Source organism: Amphibalanus amphitrite, unplaced genomic scaffold (assembly GCF_019059575.1).
Source record: "Amphibalanus amphitrite isolate SeventyFive unplaced genomic scaffold, NRLGWU_Aamphi_draft 001524F_arrow, whole genome shotgun sequence".
Classification (NCBI taxonomy): Eukaryota; Metazoa; Arthropoda; class Thecostraca; order Balanomorpha; family Balanidae; genus Amphibalanus; species Amphibalanus amphitrite.
In genome coordinates, this window is record NW_024883017.1 from 125,061 (window position 1) to 150,549 (window position 25,489).

A 25,489-nucleotide genomic window follows, 5' to 3' on the forward strand; every position below is an offset into this window, starting at 1 on the left:
GTAGCGACGTGAAATTTGGCATGCCGAATCTGTGGGCGTGGGCGGCCTTTGTATTAAAATTTGGGACGGATTGGTCCAGGGGTGCGCCGTCGGCACGTGCAAAAGGGTGCTCCCATAGGCTTAACACGTGGCCGGCGAAAACCGCCAACGGGCGAAAATCGGGCCTGCAGCGCTCCTTTCCCGAGCTTATATCTCGGTAACCGTAAGTCGCAGCGACATGCGGTTTTCATTGATGGATACAGAAGAGATGGGCCTATCGTATGCAATAAGTTTTTTTCTTAGGTATATACCACGTGCAATGAAATAGCCTCTAATCTCGAGAAAACGGGCATTTTTTACACACTTCAGGAAAAACGTTGGCATTTGAAAATGATGCATTGGAATGACACGGGATGTATTTCACGGACTACAAGAGGATCTGAACTATTCAGAAAACATATATTTTTGCTCATTCACTCGCACATTTTTTTAATTAAACGCTTACAAATTGCGAGTTTTACGTGAAACAGGCACGCTCACCTTTACAACATCATAATATATTGATAACGTAGACTTATGGCTATAAGTCCTTAATGTATTGAAAGAGCACTCTTTTCTGATCAATATCCACCCAAAATATTTTCAAAAAGTCATCAAGGGCTCTAAGAAACAGAGCAATAATTATACCGTTTTCGACGCATTTTTACCGGTTGAGCGGCGGCGGCCGGACTTGAACGCGGCACCGGCGCAGTAATATTACCGTGTGCTTTATATTTTTCTAATACTCGCCATTCAGACGCTGACGGCGCGGCCGAGTGGATAAGATGCCAGTCTCCAAATCCGAGGGCGGATGGTTCGCGGCCGGTCAGCGACAAAGTTTTTCGCCCGAATTCGTCCCTAGGTAGCATTCGGCCAGCCGGCAACCGCCGAGAGGGCTGCGAATGTTACATTTTAACGAGCTGGTGTACCGTTAGTGATCGACTCAGCAACAAAGCATTCTTACTCTCAGATCAATATACCGAAAGCTGGCCATCTAGGGTATGAGTACTAAGTAGTGTATGGGCAGAGTAGATATGGGCAGGGTAGGGTATGGTTGGGTGACTGGTAGGATAGGGTAGAAGTTGGGTATGGGGCGGGTAGGGTATGGGCAGGGTAGGATAATGGCAGTGTTAGAGTATGGGCAGGGCAGGGTATGGGCAGGGCAGGGTATGGGCAGGGCAGAGTATGGTTAGGTGATGGGTAGGATAGGATAGAAGTTGGGTATGGGCAGGATAGGGTATGGGCAGGTAGGGTATGGACAGGGTAGGGTATGGGTAAGGACCCAAATAATACCAATAAAACGATTTTTAACCCAGCATAATGCATCCGTAAAACCAATTTAATCAAAACATAAAGTTATAGCGCAAAACATGCCATCTAGTCCTCTATTAATTTTATCTATCCTCTATTTAATTTTATCCTCTATTACATAATAAAGTAATGCTAACGGTATACTGCCTTCCCCCGCTATCTTATCCTCCTGCTTTCACTTTCTCTCATCTGACCAATTTCTAGTATATCGTTATGGGCGTCGATAACCACTACTGTCCGTACATCCCCCTCCCCAAGTCATCGTCACTGGCGCCATTTCTGAGAACATTTTTACGCTTACAAAATCCCCTCTTACCCCCATGTAACCCCTTTATAACCCCCGTCTCACCCTTTCACAGCGGTCTGGCGATGCACACATTCCACGGCAACTTCTTCGTCCGCTCCACGGACCTGCTGTCCCTGCCGAACGTCAGCCCCGACGCCGGGTTCGGGATACAGGTGTCGGTAGAAGAAGCCCTCAGCGACACCCATACGACGTGCTTCCAGGCGGCGCTGCTCTACACTTCGAGCAAGGGTAAATGGGGGATAGGGGGAGGATATTAAGGGGATAATAAGGGGATAGTAGAGGGATAATTAGGGTATAATAAGGGGATAGTAAGGGTATAATAGTAGGGGGTTAAAAGAGGGAATAGCACAGGAGTAGGTATGTAATGTAGAGGTTATATAGAGTAAAGATAGTGGGATGGGAAAGGGAATGGGATAGGGAGACAATGGGTTAGGAATTAGGATAGGAAAGAGAATATGAGTAGAGCAATGTGATCGGAAATTAATCGGATCTTAGATTTAGAGTAGTGGTTACATGGGAATGATTTTTTTACGTGAGTGATGATGATACGATTTATAATGTGAAAAGCGAGCTAGGAGGTAGACATGTGAAATAATGGTCCATTTATTATGATACTTAGAACACAAACTAAAAGTTTGGAATGTGACCATTGATTTCTGTGATGTTTATATGCTAGATGGCTCTCCCGACTCTCTCTCTCTCTCTCTCTCTCTCTCTCTCTCTCTCTCCCCTCTCTCTCTCCCTCTCTCTCTCTCTCCCCTCTCTCTCTCTCTCTCTCTCTCTTCCTCTTTCTTTCTTCATTACTCTTATTTCCATCTGTTATTTTCTTTTTCTCTTTCTCCCTCTTTCTCTCTTTCTCCTTTTCTTTCCCTCCTTTTTGTCTCTTTTCCTCTCTTCTCACCTCTTTTTTCTCTCCCCCTTCCTCACACACACTCTAACCCCCTCCCCCTCTTCCCCACTCAGGAGAGCGCCGTATCCGCGTTCACACGCTCTGCCTCCCTGTGACGCCCAACATGCACGAGGTCATCCAGGGAGCCGATCAGGAGGCCGTCACCAGTCTGCTCGCCAAGATGGGTTAGTATTTGGGACGAGGCAGGGGCCTGACTAGGAGGTATTTCGCCAAGATGGGTTTGTATGGGACGAGGCAGGGACCTGGCCACTGACCAGGTAGGGATCATCGCCAAAGTCTGTTGTGTTGTGAGTGGGACAGGGGGCGCTAGGGTGCATCTTTTAGCTTTCAGCCAAAATGGGTTAGTTGAGTTGCGGGCAGGGGTCTGGAAAGGATGTGTTAAAGGGACAGTATCATCGAAAAAAATCAATGTATGGAGCTGATTTTTTTTTACTAGCATTTCTTACTTTTCTGAATCAGAAAAACATAGTTTGAGGACCGAACTCGGTGAAAAATATTTTTTCATGAGCGAGTCATTTTCATGAGCGAACCACCACTACAAGCATGGCCGCCACTTTGGAAGCCTGCGAAATTACTACAGAACTGGCGCAGATAATAAATTATTGACGCTACGCTTACGCGGCCGCTCTTCTGATTGAGTTGTCGTTAGGGAAAGGCAGCATTAGGTATTGCCCAGAAGATATCACGTGACAAGCTGAAGGAATTCCTTCAAGCTGAAGGAATTCCTTTGTTGAGCCGCTAGAATCCGAAGGAAACAGCGGAAATTGCCTACGACTATTTAATGAATTTAACGGTGATGAATAAGTGCGAAAAACGTTTTGGCTTTATAAAATTTGATGAAATGACCAGGGTAAAAGTTTTATTACTGGCGGTCAATTCAAAACGGCGCAAACATTTAAACAGTGAAGATAGTGAAGCACGATTCAAAGTGTAGTACACCTTTCGTACTTTGAGCGGCGATAGCGGGATAACGGTGTGGAGCTTCAAGGATCGGTCTTCAGTTCCCGGACCAGAAAGGTGGGGCCTATGCAATGTCAAATTTCATCAAAATGGTGATACTGTCCCTTTAACCGGTCTGCTTGCCAAAATGAGTTCGTTTGAGTGGGACAGGGATGTGGCCAGGAGGCGTTTACGAGTGTGCTTGTAAAAATGGGCAAGTATAGGCCAGACGGAGTACTTTTTAGGCCATGTGTATCGGTATGCAAGGTAGCTAAAATGGGTTAGTTGGGGTGAGTGTAATTGTCTTGGTAGGAAGTATTTATCAGTCTCTTCGCCATTATGGGTTAGCTTAGGTGTGTAACTGCGCAAAAGGATGCATTTATCGCCTTCTCACAAAAGCCTAGTTTGCCTGTCTGTCTATCCGGTTGTAACTAACTCGCCCCTCTCTCCCCAGCCGTGGACCGGTGCCTCTCGTCCTCTCTCCCGGACGCGCGTGAGGCCGTCGTGAATGCCGTAATCGACTCTCTGGGAGCGTACCGGGCGACTCTGAGCTCCCCCGGGCCGGGATTGGAGGCTCCGAGGTCCCTGCAGCTGCTGCCACTGTTCGCGCTGGCGCTGATCAAACACCCGGCCTTCAGGTGGGTTTGTGGGGGAGAGGGAGGGAGGGAGGGGGAGGAAGGGAGAGGGGAGAGAGAGAGAGAGAGAGAGAGAGAGAGAGAGAGAGAGAGAGAGAGAGGGGGGAGGGTGAGGGAGGTAGATTAGAGAAGAGATGTGGAGTTCGGGAAATTCGGTGATAGAAACTCCTGCGTGAAGGTTTGGGAAATTTTTGGAAGCTTGAACGATGCAGCTACGAGACCACAGCATCGTTGCTTGACTTTGTAAATTGTGCGACTTCATTGTTCGGTCTTTGCCGTTTCATTTTTTCAATGCGCTATTAAACCCGAGTTCGAAGCAGTACTCTAGCGTTACATTACAACCAAAAACACACCAAACCACAAAGTTCCAATAAAGCGCAACTCGTAAGGTTGTCATGGATGAGAAAATACAGGTTTTCATATACCACAAACAGATACCAACCATGGAAAGCAATTTGTTTGGTGCACAGTTTCACCTCAGGCCCAATGTAAGTGTAGTTTCGCATAGTTCACACACATTCGCATTCTCGCAAGAGACATTGCCCGTACAACACCTTATCGCATTCTCCACGATTCACATTGGCATCAAACAAGCGAAACTGATTGCATATTGCTATACCGATTGATGACGCATTACGCTCATTTAGAAAACAAAGTTCCATAAATAGCACTGAAAACTACACCGAAACGCGGACGTACATACTATTCTAATACCATAACATCCGTTGGCAAAGATCTATTTTTGTAGAAATCTGTCGTGTGGTGAAACAAGAGGATCCTTTTTATCAAACCATGTTGACTGTTTTTTTTTTTTTCAACGCCACCTTCCTGGAGCTGGCATAAAACCTGTGAAAACCACAGTGCTACTGTGGTTATGACAGGCCTGGGACGTCGTCTATAGATGGCAGAGCCGGGCTGTCGCCCTATTGTGTCCATGTGTGTGGCGCGTGGATTCCTGTTGTTTTTTCTTTTGCTACGAAGACATCCTTCACTTTTTGTAGAAGGCCACGGTGTTTTTCTTCTTTTGTGGTTTTAGCATGGATGATATAACATGGATTATTATATCATCCATGGTTTTAGTTTCGTCTGTTTTATATTTCCATGTTCTTTTTTATATTCATTTTGTTGCGGTATTGTCGATTCATATTTCATTGCTTTAATCCCTGTTTTCTGTTCCATTCTCTTTTTGTTTTGTAGGACTTTATTTATTTTTCTGCTGACTTCTTTTTCGAGTGTTTGGCTCTGTTTGATGCCATCTTCTGCCGTACGCTCACAATCTTCGGGTATTTTCCTTGTTTGTTTCCCCACTCCTTTTTCTTCATTGCTTTTAATGTTTTTGTGTTCTTCTTGGTCTTCTTATGTATGTTCCTCAAGCTTCTTCCTTTTCATCATCATTTCTTCTTTTTACATTTTCTTCTGACCCTCTCTTCTCCCTTCACCTTGTTTCCTCCTCCTCTCTCTCCTCTATCCAGTCTTATCTTCCTCCTCCTTCTTCTTTGCCACCAGATCCCCAAACGCCCCCACCGTACAATCGGTCCACACCCAACAGCCAGGGAAACCTTTCCTGCATTTATAACTGGCCTCTTCGTAGCTCGTTCGTAGGCAGACCTCTCCCTCCTTACACTTGGGTTTACACGTATCTGGAGGCGCGGCTATTGATACCGGCTCCTTTCTTGGTTTACATACCAGCCACGGAGGACACTTGCAACTCAGTTCACCACATCTCCATCTTGTTTGCTCGCAAACGTGTGTTGGAGGACACTCGGGATAACACGTGCGTGCTAGACAGCACGTATCTCCTTTGTAAAGAGCGCAGTATTGGCCTGGGCCGCAGGTTCCACTTTTGGAGCATTGTGGAGCGGGTGGAACGCCCGGTGGAATGTAGGGGGTCATGTCGAGTGGAGCAGGTGGAGCGGCGAATGTGGAAGGTGGAAGTGTGTGGAAGATAGTTAGGATGGCGATGGAAAGGAAGGAGATGGGAAGGGGTTGATTCAAAGTCATGGTTTGGTGGTGGAGAGTTGTTACGGGTTTTAGGAATGTTGTCCTTGGGATATGATTAGAGTAGAGTTGTAGAGATGACGAGCGAAAGAGAGAGGGGTATCTCCCTCGACGAGAGCTTCGCAGAGTGGATAGACCTCGCTTGGAGAAAGAGTAGTATCGTCCACGAAGATAGATGTGTTGAGAGCTCTGTTCCGCACTAGGAGAGAGTGGTGTTGCTGTAGACGAGAGCTTCGCACAGTTTCGAACCCCTCCTGGGGAGAGTGATATCCACACTTAACGAGAGCTGTTGAGAAAGAGTGGAGGAGGAGGTGTCACTCCAGCCCCACACTGAGGGTAACTAACTACTGACGTGTGACGCGGGGACTTCATAACAGGGTGGCACTGAGGGTGTATGAGCTGTCACGCGGCTGGGGTCCGCTCGGTGTGACAGACAGGGGTGTGACAGACAGGGGTGTGACAGACAGACACAGGTGTCGTGGCGGACGGATGGATGATGAAATACATCTGACTCAGAGAATGGTTAGGATCAGGGCTGCGGAGTCGATGGATTTTCGGCGACTCCGACTCCGACTCCGACTCCGGCTTTCAAAAACCAGCTCCGACTCCGACTCCGACTCCGGGCAGAATTGTCGACTCCGACCGACTCCAACTCCCGACTCCGACTCCGCAGACCTAGCAGGGCTGCGGAGTCGACAGATTTTCGGTGACTCCGACTCCGACTCCGGCTCGGGTTTCTAAAATCGACTCCGACTTCGACTCCGACTCCGGTCGCAACTGTCGACTCCGACCGACTCCGACTCCGACTCCGACTCCGCAGCCCTGGTTAGTAGGATGGTTGGTGTTCTGAGTGACTAGTAGAATGGATGAAAGTGTGACATACAGACAACGATTATGGAAGACTGAAAGAAACAAGGATATGCTTACCAAGGACTATGACTGGCTAACAAGCTGTCAGGCCTCAGTACAATTGAAGTAGGTATCCAACGATGCCGGGGCATGCCTTTCAAAACGGGTTTAATCTTTCTCCCGTTGTTAGACCATGGTTGGTTTTCATTTTCATGTTTGGTTTTTCTACATATTCAGATTCGAGGAAAATCAAATACTTTATCACAAAATAACGTGCAAAAGAAAATATTCCATCAGTGCTTTTATTCATTGCTTTTTTGTCGATTCTTGAATTACTTTGCTTTTGTGGTTAATCACGACTTTCGAGTTTCGACCCATCCATTTGTCATCGGCCACTGCCCCCCTCCCCCCTCCTGGTCCGACGTCCTCTTGTGATTCAGGGTAGGTGACCTTTCGCCCTCCCCCCTCCCGCCCCACCCGCCGGTTGTCATTCGTGCCTCGGACGGTGAGTTGGATATGAGTAATCCCACCTGTGTTTTAGTCGTTAAGTCAAAGGTAAAGATAAAAACACTATGTACAGCGAAGAGCCACAGTGTTCCCCCTTTTTGAATCATTTCTACCGCCCAATAGGTACTCAGAAGTCAGACGTAGTTGTCTCTCGTTGTAGACCGAACTCACTTCGCACTTCCTCAGCGACTTTGAGGCGATATTTTGTCTTCTCATTAGACTGAGCAAGTGTGGTGTACCAACAACCTGGTCTTCTTACCGGTAGCTATATTGGCTTTGACAGGTGGTAGAGTCTACTAAGTAGACAATAGCCCCAAGCACTGAGTAGAATCTCAGGAAATTTAGATGCTGCTTTCTACATGGCGATGAACATTCTATTATCGACCTTGAAGCTAACCCATCGTCACGCGATTTCTAATTCCTCGTGATAGGACGCGTTCGCCCTCTCTTTTGGGATGGCTCATTTACAGAGGTGACAGTATTTTAAAATCTATTTTCTGCGATAAGTTCAATTATGGTTCAATGGATAATCTCTTTGCCTTGATGTACTCAATTGACTTTGAGTCAGTAGCTCTAATGGGACAGAGCTCTGCCGGATAACCTAACCTAACTCAAACAACCAAAGCTAACCAAGCAACTTTGAAAACAATACTCCACATAATTTTCGCCTTCAAAAAAATGATATAGAAGCTGACTGATCCTCGCAATGTCCGTAGCAGATCAAACTTCGGTGAAATGAGAGAAGTGACAACAACGACCTTTGTTCTAACATAAAACACAGGGTGTCCGTTGTCGTACAGAACACCTGATAGAAGGCAGCCCAAAGGAAGCTGGACTATTGACATTGGCGTCTTGTTACCAATCCAACACTGCCTGGGTGTATGACCCAGTGATGGTGCTGATATCACTGAAATCAGACGTGCTGCATTTCAGCAGGTCGCTCTTAAAATATCTACTTTTCGTCGCGTCTATGCGATAAAAAGTCTTGGCTTCATACGTCAGTGGTTGGCTTTGTGTCAAACCGGAGGATCTCAAATGTACAGATACCGTAGCAGTGGACACATTTTATAGGTGTGATCTCATTTTGTGGGATATAATAGCACACAACTGAAATGAATTCGACACGTTCTATAGTTCGACACAGAGTTCTATACCATTGAACATGTCTCAGCGATAGAAGATAATATTATTGGATGGTTGAGAGGAGGATATATTTCACAGATAATGAAACCCTGACGGCGTGAAGTGAACTTGTTGATGTCTGCTGCACTGTGAAGATTATAAGGGTACCCTCTGTTGGGACGCTCAAAGACAGCTCTAATTTCAAGCTCTATAGCTCGGGTATCTCGCTTCAGAGCCTTGTGGCACGGCTGGTTGGGTGCTTTGTCTATAGTCTGTTCCATATCAAGTTTGCAGTCGGATTTTCTTCGGCAGATCGCTCCTCCGCTCAAGAATTTGCGTCTTAAAATGTAAGAGCTGTATATACAGAAATCACGCACTGCTTTCAGCAGGGCACTTCGGCTGCAAGCTTGAAACGGAACAAAGTATAGATGCGTCTGATGTGAATGATCGTAGGGTTAGGTGTCTGGTGGAACAAGAGTGTCTTGTAATTACATAGACGGGGTGCACTGGGTCTCTCTCTCTCTCTCTCTCTCTCTCTCTCTCTCTCTCTCTCTCTCTCTCTCTCTCTCTCTCTCTCTCTCTCTCTCCCTCTCTCCCTCTCTCCCTCTCTCTCTCTCTCTCTCTCTCTCTCTCTCTCTCTCTCTCAATTTTCTACTAGGTAATACATGGGTGTAGCGTATAGCCCCTTCCCTCGCATCTTACGTCAGCTCTTCATTTATTCCCTCTTCACCCTCCTTTCTTCTCTCTGTCTCATCTGGTCTACATCTAACCTCCCCCTCGTGTTTCACAGGTCCGGATTCAGCACCAAACTGGACGAGCGATCCTACGCCATGACCCAACTCAAGTGTCTGCCGCTGGCTCAGCTGATGATGTCGGTACATCCCAACCTGTACGCCGTGCACCTGCTCAACGACGAGGTGAGGCGCCACAAAAGAAAAAAGAAAATGGTCAGAGCAATATGGCGGAGGAGATGTTTTTGTTTTTGAGTGGGAATGTTAAAATTCTAGGCGATCTTTTGACGTTGGTAATTCATCTTTTGATTTTTTTACAGATGTTTTTATTACGGGTTTTGCCAATGTAAAAGGTGTCCTGTCCTCTGAATGTCATATAGGGTCTGTTGGTAAGATCCTCCCGTGACTCGGCATTTCTGTGGTATTCTGAAAATATCCTGTTCTCAAAGATGTCAGTACGTTTTTGTGTCGGTAATTTATCTGGACAAAAGAACCTCATCCAATATCAAATGTCACTATCTCTCAATAGCGTTTGTAGTTCTCAAACCTACGTGGCTATTAATTCCACACAGTAAGAAAGACACATTGTACTAGAGAGACGTAGTGTCCTATTCCATAAATATCTACGGCGGAAACTCTACGACGCACATAGTTCGGATGTTTGTGGAATGCATAGGAATCCTGCGGGAGACGGGGACATATATTTGTGTAGAACGCTCGAAAAGTGTCAGCTGCTTAAAGTTTAGAGGGATCGGCACCTAGAAATATAATTAATATTGCCTTAGCTGTCGAAATGTATATCAGTATGGTGGAATTTCCAGCAAAATAAAGTTACTTTGAAAATCGTTTAGACAAAATTGCTTAAATGACGTATTTTTGTGCCTGATAAAAGCGGGCTTATCGAAGTTTTTCGACGAATCCCCTTCCTAATCATTTTAAATCCTAACCAATGCAATATTCTTATTAATAACTTCATCGGCCAACCAATTCTGCACCAGGAACGTATCCAAGGGGGGGCGACGGGGGCGGTCGCCCCTCCCTGGGCCCTGCCGGGCCCCCAAAGCGGGCCCGAAGGGCCCGCTTTTGGGCCTAGCCAGGGACAGTTTGGGCCCAGCAGGGCCAAAAAGCGAAAGGGCATGTTCAGAAGGATTTGTTTGAGCCTTCGGGTTCAGTGATGGGCCCCTGGGGCCCTGCCGGGCCACAAACTGGTCCGTAACTGGGCCCTTCGGTCCCACTTTTGGTCATAGCCAGGGCAATTTGGAGCCCAGCAGGGCCCCAAAAGCGGAAGGACCCGTTCAGAAGGATATGGCCGTGTCTTCAGGCTTGAGGAAGGGCCCCTTTAGCCCTGCCGGGCCCAAACCTTATCGGTTTTGGACCCCAAATCCTTATCGGGTCCGAAGGTCCTACTTTTGAGCTAATTGGCCCTGGAGAAGTTATGGAAACCGGATCCGAAAAAATCTTCTTCCGAGGCCAGTCACTGGGACGTCTTTGCCTGTCTGGGTCCTAGAAGTGGAAGGGCCCGCTGAGAAGATCTTGCCCAGGCTTCCGGGTCCAAAAAGGGCCCCGTGGGCCTTGCTGGTGCCCATACGGGACGAGCCCCAAAAGCGGACCGGGCCAAGCCAATGAAAACCTGGGACCCAGGACGCCTCAAAAAGCGGAAAAGTCTGTACAGAAGGCCTTGAACCAGGCTTTTGAGCTTGAATAATGGGCCCTTGACCTCGACAATGTACCTAGTACCTACCAAGAAAACGGGCCTAGATATGCGCTTCAGGGCCCAGTCTCAGGAACAGCTTGTCCTGGCCGGGCCCCAAAAACGGAAGGGCCCGCTGAGAAGGCCTTGCCAAGGCCATCGGGCCCGAGGAACAGGCAACAGCCGATGAAGGGCCCCTTTCAACTGACCCGACGTGGGACTGCTCCTGTTCTCCAAACAAAATCAACTCCATAGTTCACACTACATACATTCAGCATTCTGTACAGAACGTAGTCTCAAATTCGCATGTTTTTTTTATTTGAGCTGCTCATTAAATTGATTTCATAGTTGAACTGACAAAAATGAGTAATATGTTAGCGTGAGCAGCACAACACAATGGGTGAATGGGTGAACAATGCAACCCAAATCTCCCCGGCCGGGGAGCCGGGAGGTATACCCCAGCTCTCCCCGGGCCGGGGCGTTTGGCCCGTTACCCCGTCCCGGCTTGGCCAGACGGGCCACGCAAATGCACCAATGCGTGAAGGAAGGTGTAAACTGTTTATGTTTGTGTATAGGACCAAATATGTTTTAAGGGTGCTATGCCCCATGGTGTTATAAGGCAGAGGAAATTACAATGCTGTAAATATATGGAAATGAGTCTGAAAAGTATCGTTTGCCAATTTTAGTGGGGTGCAAAGAGGTAATACAAGATTAATAACTCATGTTCATAATGTTAACCCACGCCGTGCTTGTGGCCTGAGTTTTCCTTGTCGTGCTGGGGGGGGGGGGTCACGCCCCCATCTAACTCGGCTCCTGGGCCACGTAGTGACACGCAGTAAGCGACAATCGAAAAAGCGTAAAAATAATGTCAGAAATGCCTCAATCATTTTTAAGGTCAGGTCAAAGCGGTCCTTAGGCAAATAAAAAAATCCGGCTTGCGGCTATTTTTCCGATGGTAAAACTGGCCTCTGGTATACAAAAAAATTGGCGGCGCGTTTTTACCATATTCACGAACAACCTGAGAGGGGGGACGTGAATACGCTCCCCCTAGCACGGCGCGGGTGAACGAAATTCAAAGGAAGTGGATTGCAAAAACGAACTTCAACGAAAGTTAAATGCAAACATTTTATCAAGGTCGACAAACCCAAGACAATGCATTTTCATTTGCAATATGCCGAATTCTATCGTAAATTCACTGTTTTTCGACATTCTCAATTTTTCACACCAGGATAGACACTCAAGACAGTCTCCATGTGGGGCCCCTTTGAGCTGACCCACGGGCCCCTTCTCGGCTGTCGCCCCTCCCTGAGCGAAATCCTGGATACGTGCCTGTTCTGCACTGCTAATTTTAGCATCCATTTCTTCCATTCCTACGTCGTCATTTTCCCACTCCCACCCCCGCACCGTTGTGAGGCGAGGGTAATGCCACGTTGTGTCTCCAAGTCCCTAGCCTTTTATAATATCACGTCAAACTCCCATCTCATCTCAAAGGGTCACACGTCGGCCAGAAAATGACGTCACGTCCAGGTCTTAATGACGTCACGAAGACGGTATAAAGTGACGTCAGCCGCGGTGGTGGTCTCTGTATTGATTGTCACGTGGTTGGGAAGTGGCGAGGTTTGGTGGTCACGTGGTGTGGTTAGGTGGGGAAGTGATAAGGTCACGTGGTGTAAGGGTAATGGTGAGGAGGTGGTTACGTAATTCGAAAGCCGGCTGAAAGAAGTTCTAAGTGACGCTGAATCATTATTCTGTTAGATATATTCTTTAAGTTTTCTCGAGACTTCGTAGCAATATTTCCCGATCTAATGTGTCTTTTCTATAATCGGAATGTAAAGAAAGGCACTGAGAGAACAGAGAGATAATAAAATGTATTGGGGAGCGGTTACGCCGCTGCCTTTTTAGCTTCATTATAAGAGGCTGTTCAAAATGTTTACAACGCCTCCCTGTATTTATGTCTTTCTGTTCACTGTTGACTTCCGGTAGACGAGCTTACTAGTTCGCCAAAAGTCGCGTTCACGGGCATTTTACCAAGTGCACGTCTTAACCGTCCTAACCGGGTTTTCGCTGAGTTCATAGAGGGTTATTTTGCCAAGCACATACTGGAGTGATTAAACGTAAGCTGTGTTATATGGTACGCTCAACGAAACATATCGTGGCGCTTGTAGGTAGAATCAACTGTTGGGTCTTCAATCTTGTACAATTTGCGCATTCAATGGGCCTCAAAAGCAATACTTCATCTTCTCAGCACATTCCTGCTTCATCGAGAATCGATACGCCTCACCGCTATACTTCCGCATCAAGATCTACGAAGTACATGACGCATTACTAACCACTTAACCAGCGAAGAAAGCCTTCACGGCCTCAATGCCAATCCATTTGACCCAACATGACCATATGATGTGCGCTTTAGCCATAAGGCTTCCGCCAAAACTCGGTCTTTTGTTGATAGGTCATCACAATTCGTCCTTCTGGTCATCATCATAAAACTTGTAGCTGCGGCTGAAAATAATGTGAGAAAATACTGATGTATTGTGTTTTGGTGTTTGGCTTTTTGTGCGTTGTCGGGGGTTCATTAAATCGATTATCAAGTTACGTTGTGTGTATTCATCCGTCATGTGAGGTTGGGGTCATGGGTAGCGAGGAAATTCGCTATAAGGAGGGCAGTGCAGTTAAGTTTAAACGAGTTTGGTATGGGGCGGGGGCTGATGATATTCCAAAGCATGCAAACATCGGCTAACATCCTTGGTGATTCACGCGCTTGGCTATCGGTCTATTAGCTTGCAAATGCAGCCGGTTGGCTCAGTGTTGGCTCAATATGTTAGCTCACATCCTGATGGCCCGCAACTCTGGCTCTCGGTCTATTAGCTCTCATTATTACACTTGGATCCTGGGCCCAATCTTACCAATGCCGTGAATAGGCAAAATGCCGTGAATGGAGCCCATTCACGGCAACGGCATATTACCAATGCCGTGGATAGCTATTCACGCCATCTCATTCACGGCATGCGGTCGATGTTTATCCACGGCATTTTGGCAGTGCTTTAACATGGGCAGTGGCACAAGCTGCCGCGAGAGCGGCAGAACAAACGTAAATAATCAGCTGTTTGCGCTGTCGGTGGCCGTTCCATTCACGCCACCTTTTAGTGCCGTGAATGGCGGGTGTTGTGAAAGGGATAGGTCGCTGGGAGGATGTTACTATGCAATATTTGACATTATTATTATTTTTTAAGTAAAGAATTCTTCATATAATGCCCTTGACATCTTAGAGCGACGATTACACGCATAGTGATTATTTCAAAAACATGTTTTTCCAGGGATAAAATCACACTCAAATCCATAAAAATAAACATGTTTATTCATTATATGGTCTTATTTTTCAAATCCATACGAGATCGTGGAGGCGATTTTAGCACCTGGGCCCAATCTTACCAATGCCAAACCTATCTATATGCTATAATATGGGTGTTTCAGTGTTCACCCCGTCCGGACGTCTCACAAACATACTTCATGATTTCTAAGTAAATATTTAAAACAATTAAATACCGTAAACTTGTTAAACAATTATATCAGCACTCACAATGCATATTTTACCACTTTCTGTCTGGCACAGACAGCTACGAAGCATGCTGTCTTCATGCGTCTCAATCTGACTTCTGAACTGGAAGCCTTTTTCTTGATATGGTTTTGAGATGTAGAAGAGTTTCTTCAATATTTTGAGGAATTCCTTTTCTTATCATGCTTGTCAGGGCTGCGGAGTCGATGGATTTTCGGCGACTCCGACTCCGACTCCGACTCCGGCTTTCAAAAACCAGCTCCGACTCCGACTCCGACTCCGGGCAGAATTGTCGACTCCGACCGACTCCAACTCCCGACTCCGACTCCGCAGACCTAGCAGGGCTGCGGAGTCGACAGATTTTCGGTGACTCCGACTCCGACTCCGGCTCGGGTTTCTAAAATCGACTCCGACTCCGACTCCGGTCACAACTGTCGACTCCGACCGACTCCGACTCCGACTCCGACTCCGACTCCACAACCCTGATGCTTGTAAAAAGCAGAAAAATAAGGCTATAGCTTGAGCTGGCCCGGTGCATGAACCCAAAGTTTAAACTTTACAAGCTGCATTTCAATTGCATTATTCCAATGACTTAAAAACAGCAGCGGAGCTATCACTAGGTCGTTACTTCAATAATTTTATCTAAAAATTGTTGCAATATCTTAACAGCAAGTAAATAGAAATGATGAGTTGCGACACGAAGTTGAAAACTAATCCACTCGATTTTCTCAGCGCAAGAATGTCCTCGCGGAAGTTTATTAGGCCAGTAATCCGCTTTTCAGGAGAATTCTTTAAGCAGGCTTTAGTTTTTCATAGTTTGCTATCACGTTTTCCACAAATAACTTATCCTTCACACATATATATGTCTCTAAAACAAATAAACGCCCGACAAAACTTTAAATAGAGAGCTATACCTGTTACAAGCAATACGCACAATTTCCAACAGCGAAGGTGACAAGAATTGACCAATCACATTGCGTGTTTTCTGCTGGCGCTGAATTGTACCGTGGGCAAAATGCGGTGAATAGAAATGCCGTGGTACGGCATTGGTAAGATTGGGTAAATGCAGTGCCGTGGATCAGCCGCCGTGGTTGGCATCCACGGCCTCTGCATCCACGGCATTGGTAAGATTGGGCCCTGGTCCGTTACCTTACGATCTATTCACTCAGCCTGTTGACTAGCAAGTCTAGTTCCCGATTTGTTACCTCAGCTCAACCTGTTAATTCGACCTATTAGCCCGACCCCCCCCCCCCCCATCCAACGTACCCTCTACCCCTCCAGACAAAAACCCATCAGACGACGACCTCCGCCGCCACAGCCGCCAGGCCAATTTACCCTGATAGCTTCCAGTACCACCAAACGCTCGACAGCTTAGCAGAGATTAAACAGAACCAGTGGGGCCATGAGAGAATTCCAGTCACGTGGCCAGTTGGCCAGGGCACCGCCGGATAGTGATATTGGTGTGGTTAGGTGGTGGAATGGGTGGGGCGCAGCAAAGCTGTCACGTGTGGGGCGGAAAAGAGGTGACCTTTGGTGTAAGGTCGGCTGAGGAGGGATGGTTTATGTAATAAGTGCGGTGTTTGTCTATAAAAACTGAGTTTGGACCTACCAATGAAGTTTGTGATGAAAATGATCGCACAATCCCCTGCTCACCCTCCCCCCCCCCCTCCTTATCCCTCCTCAGTTTGCCCTGACCATGTCACCGTACCCTCTACTACAAACTTGCATTGGCTGTTGTTGTGCGCTATCACAACGAATGACGATAATAATGCTTGATGATAATCGCTTGATAGCTTGATGACAATCATCATTCAGGAGCAGGAGCATTGTCATCATTATCTTCTTCATCATAATCATTATTATCGCTGCTTCGACACTAAAAAAGAAAGAAAAAAATACACATTACCAGGCCGAAGGAGCCCCTTTTCACCCCTTCAACCAACTTCAACCTTTACACCTCTGACCTCTCCCTATTTTTCTCTATTTCAGGGCGCCGTCGAACAAGAGGACATCGTCATTCCCCAGCCTCCACGTCTTCAGCTCTCATCAGAGTTCATAGACTCATCTGGAGTGTATCTGATGGACTGCCTGGATGTGATCTACATCATGGTCGGAAGCAGGGCCGACCAGGGGTACCTGCAGGCAGCGCTGGGGGTCAACATGGCGGCAGAGCTGCCGGCAGAGATGGTGAGAGGGGAGAGAGGGAGGGAGGGGAGGGAGGGGAGGGGAGGGAGGGTAGGGAGAGAGAGAGGGAGAGGGAGGTAGGGAGAGAGAGGAGGGAGGGATGGAGGGATTGCTAAGGGATGTGTATTGTGTACCTATGCTGAAAATGGTAAACCGATTCATAGTTATTGGAGCTGCTATTTTGAGATCGCTTGAAGTTGAAAGCTAGGCCAATAACAACTAGGAACTTATTTAAATTTCAAAGGAGGAGCGGATATTTGCTCTAGAAAATCCCGCCAGAGTTTCACCCAAATCATGACCTCGATGAAAACGTTTAGCGTTTCGGTCGGATTCCACAATACCAAAGTCTACCAAAGTTACCAAAGTTATTGAATAGATAACGGCTATTTATAATATTCCAAACAAACTCACTGTAGCTCTGTTCAGAAATGAGAAAATATAAGAGTTGAACCAGCGAAATACCAATAAACTGTTCATCATTCAAATGAAGTTCCGTTATGTAATCTAAGTAGACACTTATATTCTGTTTAGCCGGTTTCTGTAGTGTCAGACATCGAGACCAGCAGCCCAGAAGCTCCCTTCTTGTCTCCCTTCACGCCCCAGTGCGTTCAGACAGGCCTATTATCCACCACGATACAGTTGTGCGTCTTCGCTTCTAATAAACGTCAGCTTAGTTAGGCAAACGGATGTCGTGAATGCAGCAGAGTCGGGCTGATGAATAATTCATAAATGTCTACGAGCCTGGTAGCTCACTGTTGCTGAGATACTGTGACGTCATAGGTATGCGATACCACCAAAGTTCTCAAAATGATGTTTTTCTGTTTGGTGCCAGTGTGATAATTTTTAGCATTCAAGAGGATGGGAAAAGCAAATTGTTATTCAGACGTTTCGTTGAAATTTTTGAAGTTTACGAATGCTGTTCTGGTTTATGTGGCGTCACGTTACAAAACAATTCGCAAATCATTGCGATAGCTCTTAATATGTATTAACCCTATTAGTGGCAGGCTCCTGGCTACCCCTATTAGTGGCAAGGGGGGGCTGTTTACGACCCCCCCCCCCCCCCTGATATCTCGAGATCTAACGGGCCGATTTTCAAAATTTAAACGGCATTCGATTTCGCTCAATGTGATCTACATTTCTAAAAAATAAAAATTAAAAAATCTCAATGGGCGTAGAGGGGGGGTAAAAATGGGCAAATTGCAGATACATTTTAGACTGTTTATCACGGCCAGGTTTCTGCACCAATCTTAACGCAACTTTTGCCGATCGATAGAGAATGAACCAGGAATTCACATGGATCTGAAAAATATGCATTTTCAAAAATCATAGGCGGATACAGATAATTGAGATTGGGGGTACACAAAAAGTATAGTAAATAAGGTTTTTGTTGGTACTGTTTCTAAAAAGGGTGGTAATGGTCTTGTTATGTTACAATTTTCTTATGAGAGAACGACTACAATTGTATTGGTCATGCATAGGCGGTGTCAGGGCACCTATGTTGGGAGGTAAAAAATAACCCCCCTTTTTGGACGCCTGGATCCGCCTATTATAGCAAAAACGTGTCAAAAGAGGATGCACAATAACTTTGTATATGTTATCACATGATACCTTTCATTCACTGTTCGTAAAACTGGTGCATACAGTTATATGTAATACATCAGCATCGTGATCTTCGCCCAAATGACTCGCTTCACGAATAGGACCCCCCAATTCCCAGTGCTCTGGAGCCGCCCCTGGTAAAGTTATGAACTTGATCAGGGAATGTGCCCAATTTAGTTTTAGGAAAAGTCAGAAAATTTCAGCATCGTAGCTTTAGCGGTTTCGGAGATATTCCCGAAAAACCTGAGGGGTGGATGAAAACAACCCCCCCCCCCCCCTGCCACTAATAGGGTTAACCCTCGCCGGCCGAGGGGGGGGGCGGGTGCCGCCCCCCCCCCCCCCATAGGTTTTTTTCGCGATAGCTCCGAACACGCTGGCGATAGAGAGCTGAAACTTGGCATACCTGACCTTTGATCCAAGCCGCATCTTTTGACACCAACCGCATTTTTGGGTCAGGTCAGGTCACTGACCTATGACGTCATAAGTGAACCTCTGCACGGTCTTCAGATGTCGCAACTTCGCAACGCCCTCACTGCCAGAGGAGATGTCACAGGGAAATGAAACTTGCAGGATCTAGTATCCATTATGAGTCCCACAACTTGTATATCTCGGATTTTTCCTAAAGGTCATATGAGGTCAGGTCATTTTCGTGACCTCACCATTATAAGTCAATGGGGAAAAATGAAAACTGCTATTCTGGCGCCGGGAACGATCTCCAACTATCTCAAGCACACAGAATCGTGATTTGATGCACTCCTTGCAAGGTTAGATGCGTCACTTTTGCAATGTTGACCTTGCGTGACGTCATTTATGACGTCATCAAGGTCAAATTAGTTTTTCGTCAATAACTCTTGATCAAATTGAGCTAGCGAGTCGGGGAAGGCACCAATGGACTCAGGAAGGCCTGCCGAATCGAATGATATGCGACATGACCTCTTTCGACCAACTTCGTGACCTGGGGGTGCTGACCTGACCTTGACCTGAGGTCAACACCCCAAGTTGACCTGACCCGGACAAAAAGTATATCATTCGACGCGCCTGAGCGAGGCGAACACGATGCTGCCAAAATCGGCGCTCTGCGGCCATTTTTTGCGAAGTTATTCACCAAAAACTGAACCGTACCTTGGGGCACTTGACCTGACCTCAGAGGTCACCGGTTGACCTAGGACCTTAAAATCGGGTACCAATCTCTGCGTCTTGTAACGGCGCACACGCTCGTTTTTTCCGCGACGCGCTAGCTCCACCAGGGGCGAAACGGCGAGGGGGGGTCGTACCCGCCCCCCCCCCTCGGCCGGCGCGTATGTAGAAAACCAATAGGTCCGGCGAGGGTTAAAGCATTCGTGCTAGTGCGCTTGATAACCTTTCTGTACTGTAGCGCCCACCCAAAAGCTCCAACAACACACAAGCATTCGTGCTAACAGTGAATGTTTCTCTCCTTGGCTTGGGAGAAAATCGAATGATAAAAGTTGTGTTTGTCAGCAGTGCAGCTACAATGTATTAATTTCCCCATTTGTCTGTCAGCCTGTCATCTGTTAATTCATCGGTCTTTTCGTCAAGCCCGTTCCGTTTGTCTTTTTATGAACCCCACGTGCGGGTATTGCCTGCATGCCTCATATATCCTACATAATATCCCCGCAGAGCCCCAAAGACAGGCAACGTATATATCACCCCACATATGACCTTACTCCGTAGAAATTCCCAGACTATCAAGCACCTCAGCCACCTGATTCTTAGAATTCCAAACAGAGCTCATACGCTCGCCTCGGGGGCCCTCTGGGGACCCACGAGGGTCTTTTGTGGGCCCTTGAGATGGCATAACCGCCCGCGTTTTAAATGGGACACTCTAAATCAACGACTGTTATGTGTTGGATATATTTATTCAGTGAAGCGTTATAGCGGCGAGTTAAGGCTAACTTTGATATTCTCTGGTGAGAGGTACCTGAGAATTGGCATCTCGAGACGGTTTGGTAAAGTGTGTACTGAAATAGAGGGCCTGTGAGGGGGTTTGTATTGGACGCTCCCGGAGGGTAAAATGGTTGGAATTTATGGATTCGTTGAGCGTATTAGAGCGACAAGGGCTATTCCAAAAACTTGGGGAATATGATGCATGTACGAGCCATTCTGTGATGTGCATACCGTCCTACCGCAAAGTAGGTGTTGTTTGCCTTATAGATGTTGGTTTACTCGTATATGTTCAATGTCTATATTGTGGTTTGTGTCTATGGTTAATATGTGATATGTGATCTTCTGTTTTGTTTTCAATAACATGTGTTCTCGTCTGGTTTGTCTGTTTTGGCCGTTATCAGTTCTTAGTTCGTCTCAAGTATCCTCTGTAGGTAATCTATATAGTTTGATCTCGAAGTGTCTTGTGGCTGCTTCTTTCTGGCGACCGTCGCTAGTTACGGAGCGAGCGAAGCGAGCGTAGTCTTTCCTTAGATTAGCGGAAATTTCTGAGTATGAGCGGTTACACGCGGCAATTTTTGTAGGGTAGCTTCATTCCTTCTACCAAGTGTTGGACTATTCCCGATGCATGTGGGTGACCCCTTATGCACGTGCCACGTGCAAAACGAAGAGGTGTCCGTTTTGTAATTGTTGCAATATCTCGGTAACTACTTGGCCGATTGCGCTGAAAGTTGGCATGTAGGTAGGCACCCACTAGGCACTGCATATCCATGTGCCAGAGTTGGGGCGCTGCTGCACGTGCGCACGTGCAGGGGTCGTTTCCAGATCTCGAGAACGGCTCCACCGATTGCGCTCAAATTTGGTACACAGTTAGGGACCGGTTAGTAGGGTGCCGTGCGCAAGTCAGTTGGGACCCATTTTGCACGTGCGCACGTGCAGGGTGCCGCTTCCAGATCTCGAGAACGGCTGGGCCGATTGTGCCCAAATTTGGCACATCGCTAGAGACCGGTTAGTAGGGTGCCGTGCACAAGTCAGTTGGAGGTACCCCCTCGCAATTTCGCACGTGCAAGGCCCACCCTCTCGCTCGCTCCGTTAGTCGCCCCAAAAGGCGTTATACTGGTTTCATGTGCAATGCAACACAGCTTTTCACTTATCCCTCTGCTACCCTTTCACATGAAGATATGCAGGTTAGATGTGCCTTTGTAGACGCGCCTTTGTGTGCTGAAATTATATAATCACACTGTTTTGTTATACTTGAAAATGTTATCCACCCGCCGTAGCTTTGTTCTTATTGGACATCAAAGCTGCTTGTCTTCATTCCAATCTCATTGTGCTTTACACTCCAGTATCCGTTCCGTTTTCCTTTGAAAATATGTTTCCCTCCACAACAACAGTGTCAGAGTACATGTAAGGTCAAGTGCTGCTGCCCTCTCTAACGGGTTTGCTCTTCTGTAAGCCTCTCGGGACATGTTTTATGTCGGTATCCAATCATTTTGTTTGAAGCCATTGCTATGATTTCGCGCTAAAGCAAGTGTTGTTGTTTCTGAGTACCTCTTCAGTTTATTAAATCGTGTGATTACTGCCTTTGATCCTTATATTATGAAAAAGACGTTTACATATTTTAATGTTTAATGAATGTTTTCTGCTTGCTTTCAACGGCTGGGCTCAAATCTAACATCTGCCCGTTTTCAATCTGTGGCCTGTTTCACTAACAAATAAAGTGTGTAATTACAAAGAAAAAACTTGAGTTTAATAGAAATGTTTATCAACATTTGAAATTTGGATTTCACGAAACCTCCGAGCATGAATTTTGAGTTTAAAATTTACCAACTTTTTTACAAGAAAAAAGTTTGTAAGAAACATCGAAATCGCAAACTTTCTGTTTCACGAAGACCAAAAACTTGAAAGAAAACGTTGTACTTACAAACCCGAAATTCCAGTGGCTCTTATGTTCGGAATTTTATCACTTTTTGTGCAATGATGCAAAGCAATCAATTATTTAAAACAAATATGATATGCTGAGTCATTATATGCTCTTTTTTACTTAGCACAATCCCTACGAACCAGCTACGAGCAATAAAATAAATATCGTCATGTTTTGTCATCCGCGCGCCATAATTGCATTCAACTGTCTTCCGCTGTCACATGTTTTGCGTGTTGTTTTCTTTCAATAATAAGATGTTGTGAACTATCATTTATACCATTCAGAAACAGCATCATTATTTATAATTCATTCATGCATTTTTTACATGAATACTAGACATAATTTGATAAAAAGAAGCAATATCTGTAACATGTTATAGTTCTTGATTACAAACATCTTTACTGTTTACAAGTTTATTTGCAAACTCTTTTTATCGGAGGTGCCGCTGGTGATTAAGTTTGTTCAAACACTTGTAATAGCAAGTTTTTAGTGAAACAGGCCTCTGATATGACGTTTAAACTGACCCTGACGTGACTTCCCATCAAATCTGGATAGAAATTTGCGTTGCAATGTGATTTGATCTTTAACGCGGATTTCTAACCTGACCTTTAATTTGACCCTTTCCTTGACCTGATCTGATTGTGACCCCGTCCTGTTCGCAGTCAGAGTTACCATATCTGTCAGAGTTGTCATACCTTCTTGAGTTGTCATACCTGTCTTGAGTTGTCATATCTGTCTGTTCCACATACCTGATTTACTTGTCTGATTTGCCACGCTTTTGGACCATGAACTGGTTTCTGACCGACCTCTCCCTTGACCTTTAACCTTTGACCTATGATCTGAACAATGACTTCTGCCCTGTTCACAGTCTGAGCTACCAGTCTGAGCCGTGTCTACCATGACCTGACCTGACCTGACCTGACCTGACCCGTGTTCTCTACTCCGTTCACAGTCAGAGCTACCAGAGCTGGAAACGGACGAGAGCCGCCGTGTCTGCTATGACCTGACCTGACCTGACCCGTGTTCTCTACTCTGCCCACAGTCTGAGCTACCAGAGCTTGAAACGGACGAAAGCCGCCGCCTGCGTAGTTTCATCACCTTCCTACAGGCCACGAGGTCCTTCTGTGCCGCACTGCACATATTCAGGTAAGTTGGGTCACTTGACTATTCCGTTATCTCATCGGTCGGTCTGTCAACTGAGTTACCTAGCAGAACACTTATACGTACCTTCGCTTTATCGAGCAGTATTACATACACTGTTCTGAGACAAATCTACGCCGCGAAATATATAGTCTACGGTATGTCGTAGCCTATATATGACGTGTCTACGCTATATGCGGTTGCATATCAGACACTTTACCGAGCCATAGAACACTGTTATATGTGTAATACTCATGTTTGGCTTACAGCAAAGCTTGGCTGTTTTCAGGCTAACTTGTCCGTCAGCCGTGGTATGGGTTTCGTTTTGTATCGGCTTAGTAGGGTCTGAGCTCTAACAAATTTCGGAAAGTACGTCAGCTGTGCTATGGACACGCACTTCATAGTGCAGTTTTGATACAATACATTTTTTAACTACTCACTTCATTTTTTATTCAAATACGATTAATTTGAATCAAAACCATAGGCAGCGATGCGTTACAACGTTCTTTTTGCGATCAATGATCATGTATCACCTTCTCAGCTTCATTGACATAAAATTACCTCTTCGTTGCTTCCAAGCCTTTGTTTAAAAACCTGTCCAATCCACTTATATCACGTCGCAAACAATCACAGTGGCGACAAAGCACATCAAGTCGCTCTCTTATGTGGCGCTTTGCCGTGACATTTGAGACGGCACAATGCCAGACGCTTGATGTTTTTCGCTCTAAGCCTTCTCTTTTATTTGGTTAGCGTCGTTGCCGTCTCCCTGCAGGCTAGAGGTGAAATGAGAGTATTGTGTGCACAACAGCGATAAATTAAACCGGGTGTAGGCAGTGTGCTGGATGTAGGTTTGGTGGCATGTTTATTTTCCCCCGTGCAAAATCACGATGTGTGGTTTGCATTTCTGAGAAGTGAGATTTGCCTTCTAGTGAGTGGTTGTTTTGCTTCAATTCGTTGGTGTTGAACTTCAACACATTGTTTGACTTTGGAAATTTTTGTTTCGGGAGGTGGCATGCGTTCATACCTTCTGCTGTAGCGCTATTGATTGATAAAGTTGGTAGTCGATTCGATTGTGCCCATCGATAGTCAAGTCCATAATTCTACTTTCTTGGAGTTCTCATAGCAACAGGTAGCTAACTTTCGAGTAGATGTCTTGCGAGCGAGCGAGTACAGAGGACTGGTCGAAATAGAATCCAGAAAACAACATGACGCGGGAACCACGAATGGCCTATCTCCAATGTTCCACAGTGAAAGATCTCCAACCGTATGTTCGATACCACAGTGCAGACCAGGGGTGCGCCCCGGGTTTTTAACATTACGAAAAGTGGAGACACCTTCGCTAGCGCTGTCAGCACCGTGAACAACAAATGCAGTAATCCCACCAATCAGCGTATGTCAATACTAGACGCTCATTGGCTGATAAGCCAGTGACGATTTTGGGGGCCAGAGCGTAAGAGGTAACCTATAACAGCACGGGCCGTTCAGTTTAGGACTTGATTTTGATATGATTTAGGCCAGTCTGATAAAAACTCGGGTCGGTTATGAAAACTGCAATTCATTCTAGTAGTTGTCCAACAAGTCTTTTTGCTTTTTTCTGACATAATTCGTTGAAAAATGAGTTATTAGATGCGTACTCATGCCAAATTTGCCCCATTACCATGGCAACCTTAGTCTGTTTGGTCCCCAGAGTAGCGCGGTTACTAAATTCATTTTTGTCCCCAGTTTTTCGTCGGGAGCGTTCTACCTGGTTTACATAGCCTTGATGCAGACTAACTTAATAACAGCATCGTGCCAGAATGTCTCGATTCCCTCATTGCCGCCGCTACCGCCGCTGCCTTCCCTGCGTCTTGTGTAAGAGAGACTCCCGTCCGCCTCCTACCCGTACTCTCCCCAAGGGAGTAGCAATACGCCTATCTCTCAGTACTCCCCCAAGGGAGTAGCAATACGCCTATATCTCCCACCACTCCCTCATGGGAGACGCTGGTCGTGTCTACCTCCCGCGAGTGGTTATACTTGCCACATCCGTCAGTGCCTCCGCCGCCGACGCCGCCTCTGCCGCCCCGTACTCCTCCCCCCCCCTCCCAGCGCCCCCTGCTAGCCCCACCCCCACCCCACCCTGAGTCGGTGTCGGTGGTGGTGGAGGTGGCAACGTCGGATGCTACCACGTAAA

General features: G+C 46.4%; 1 protein-coding gene across 1 annotated transcript in view; it reads left to right on the forward strand.

The window, feature by feature from the left end:
- Positions 1-23,325, forward strand: part of LOC122373626 (protein transport protein Sec24A-like) — a gene marked incomplete at its 3' end in the record, with an annotated part of 43,467 nt that extends 20,142 nt beyond the window's left edge. The window contains exons 17-22 of the mRNA XM_043351893.1: positions 1,689-1,864; positions 2,600-2,710; positions 3,940-4,123; positions 9,387-9,513; positions 16,560-16,757; positions 23,222-23,325. Of these exons, the coding sequence (XP_043207828.1) occupies positions 1,689-1,864; positions 2,600-2,710; positions 3,940-4,123; positions 9,387-9,513; positions 16,560-16,757; positions 23,222-23,325 (900 nt within the window). The remainder of the gene's footprint in view (positions 1-1,688; positions 1,865-2,599; positions 2,711-3,939; positions 4,124-9,386; positions 9,514-16,559; positions 16,758-23,221) is intronic.
- Between the last annotated feature and the right edge of the window lie 2,164 nt (positions 23,326-25,489).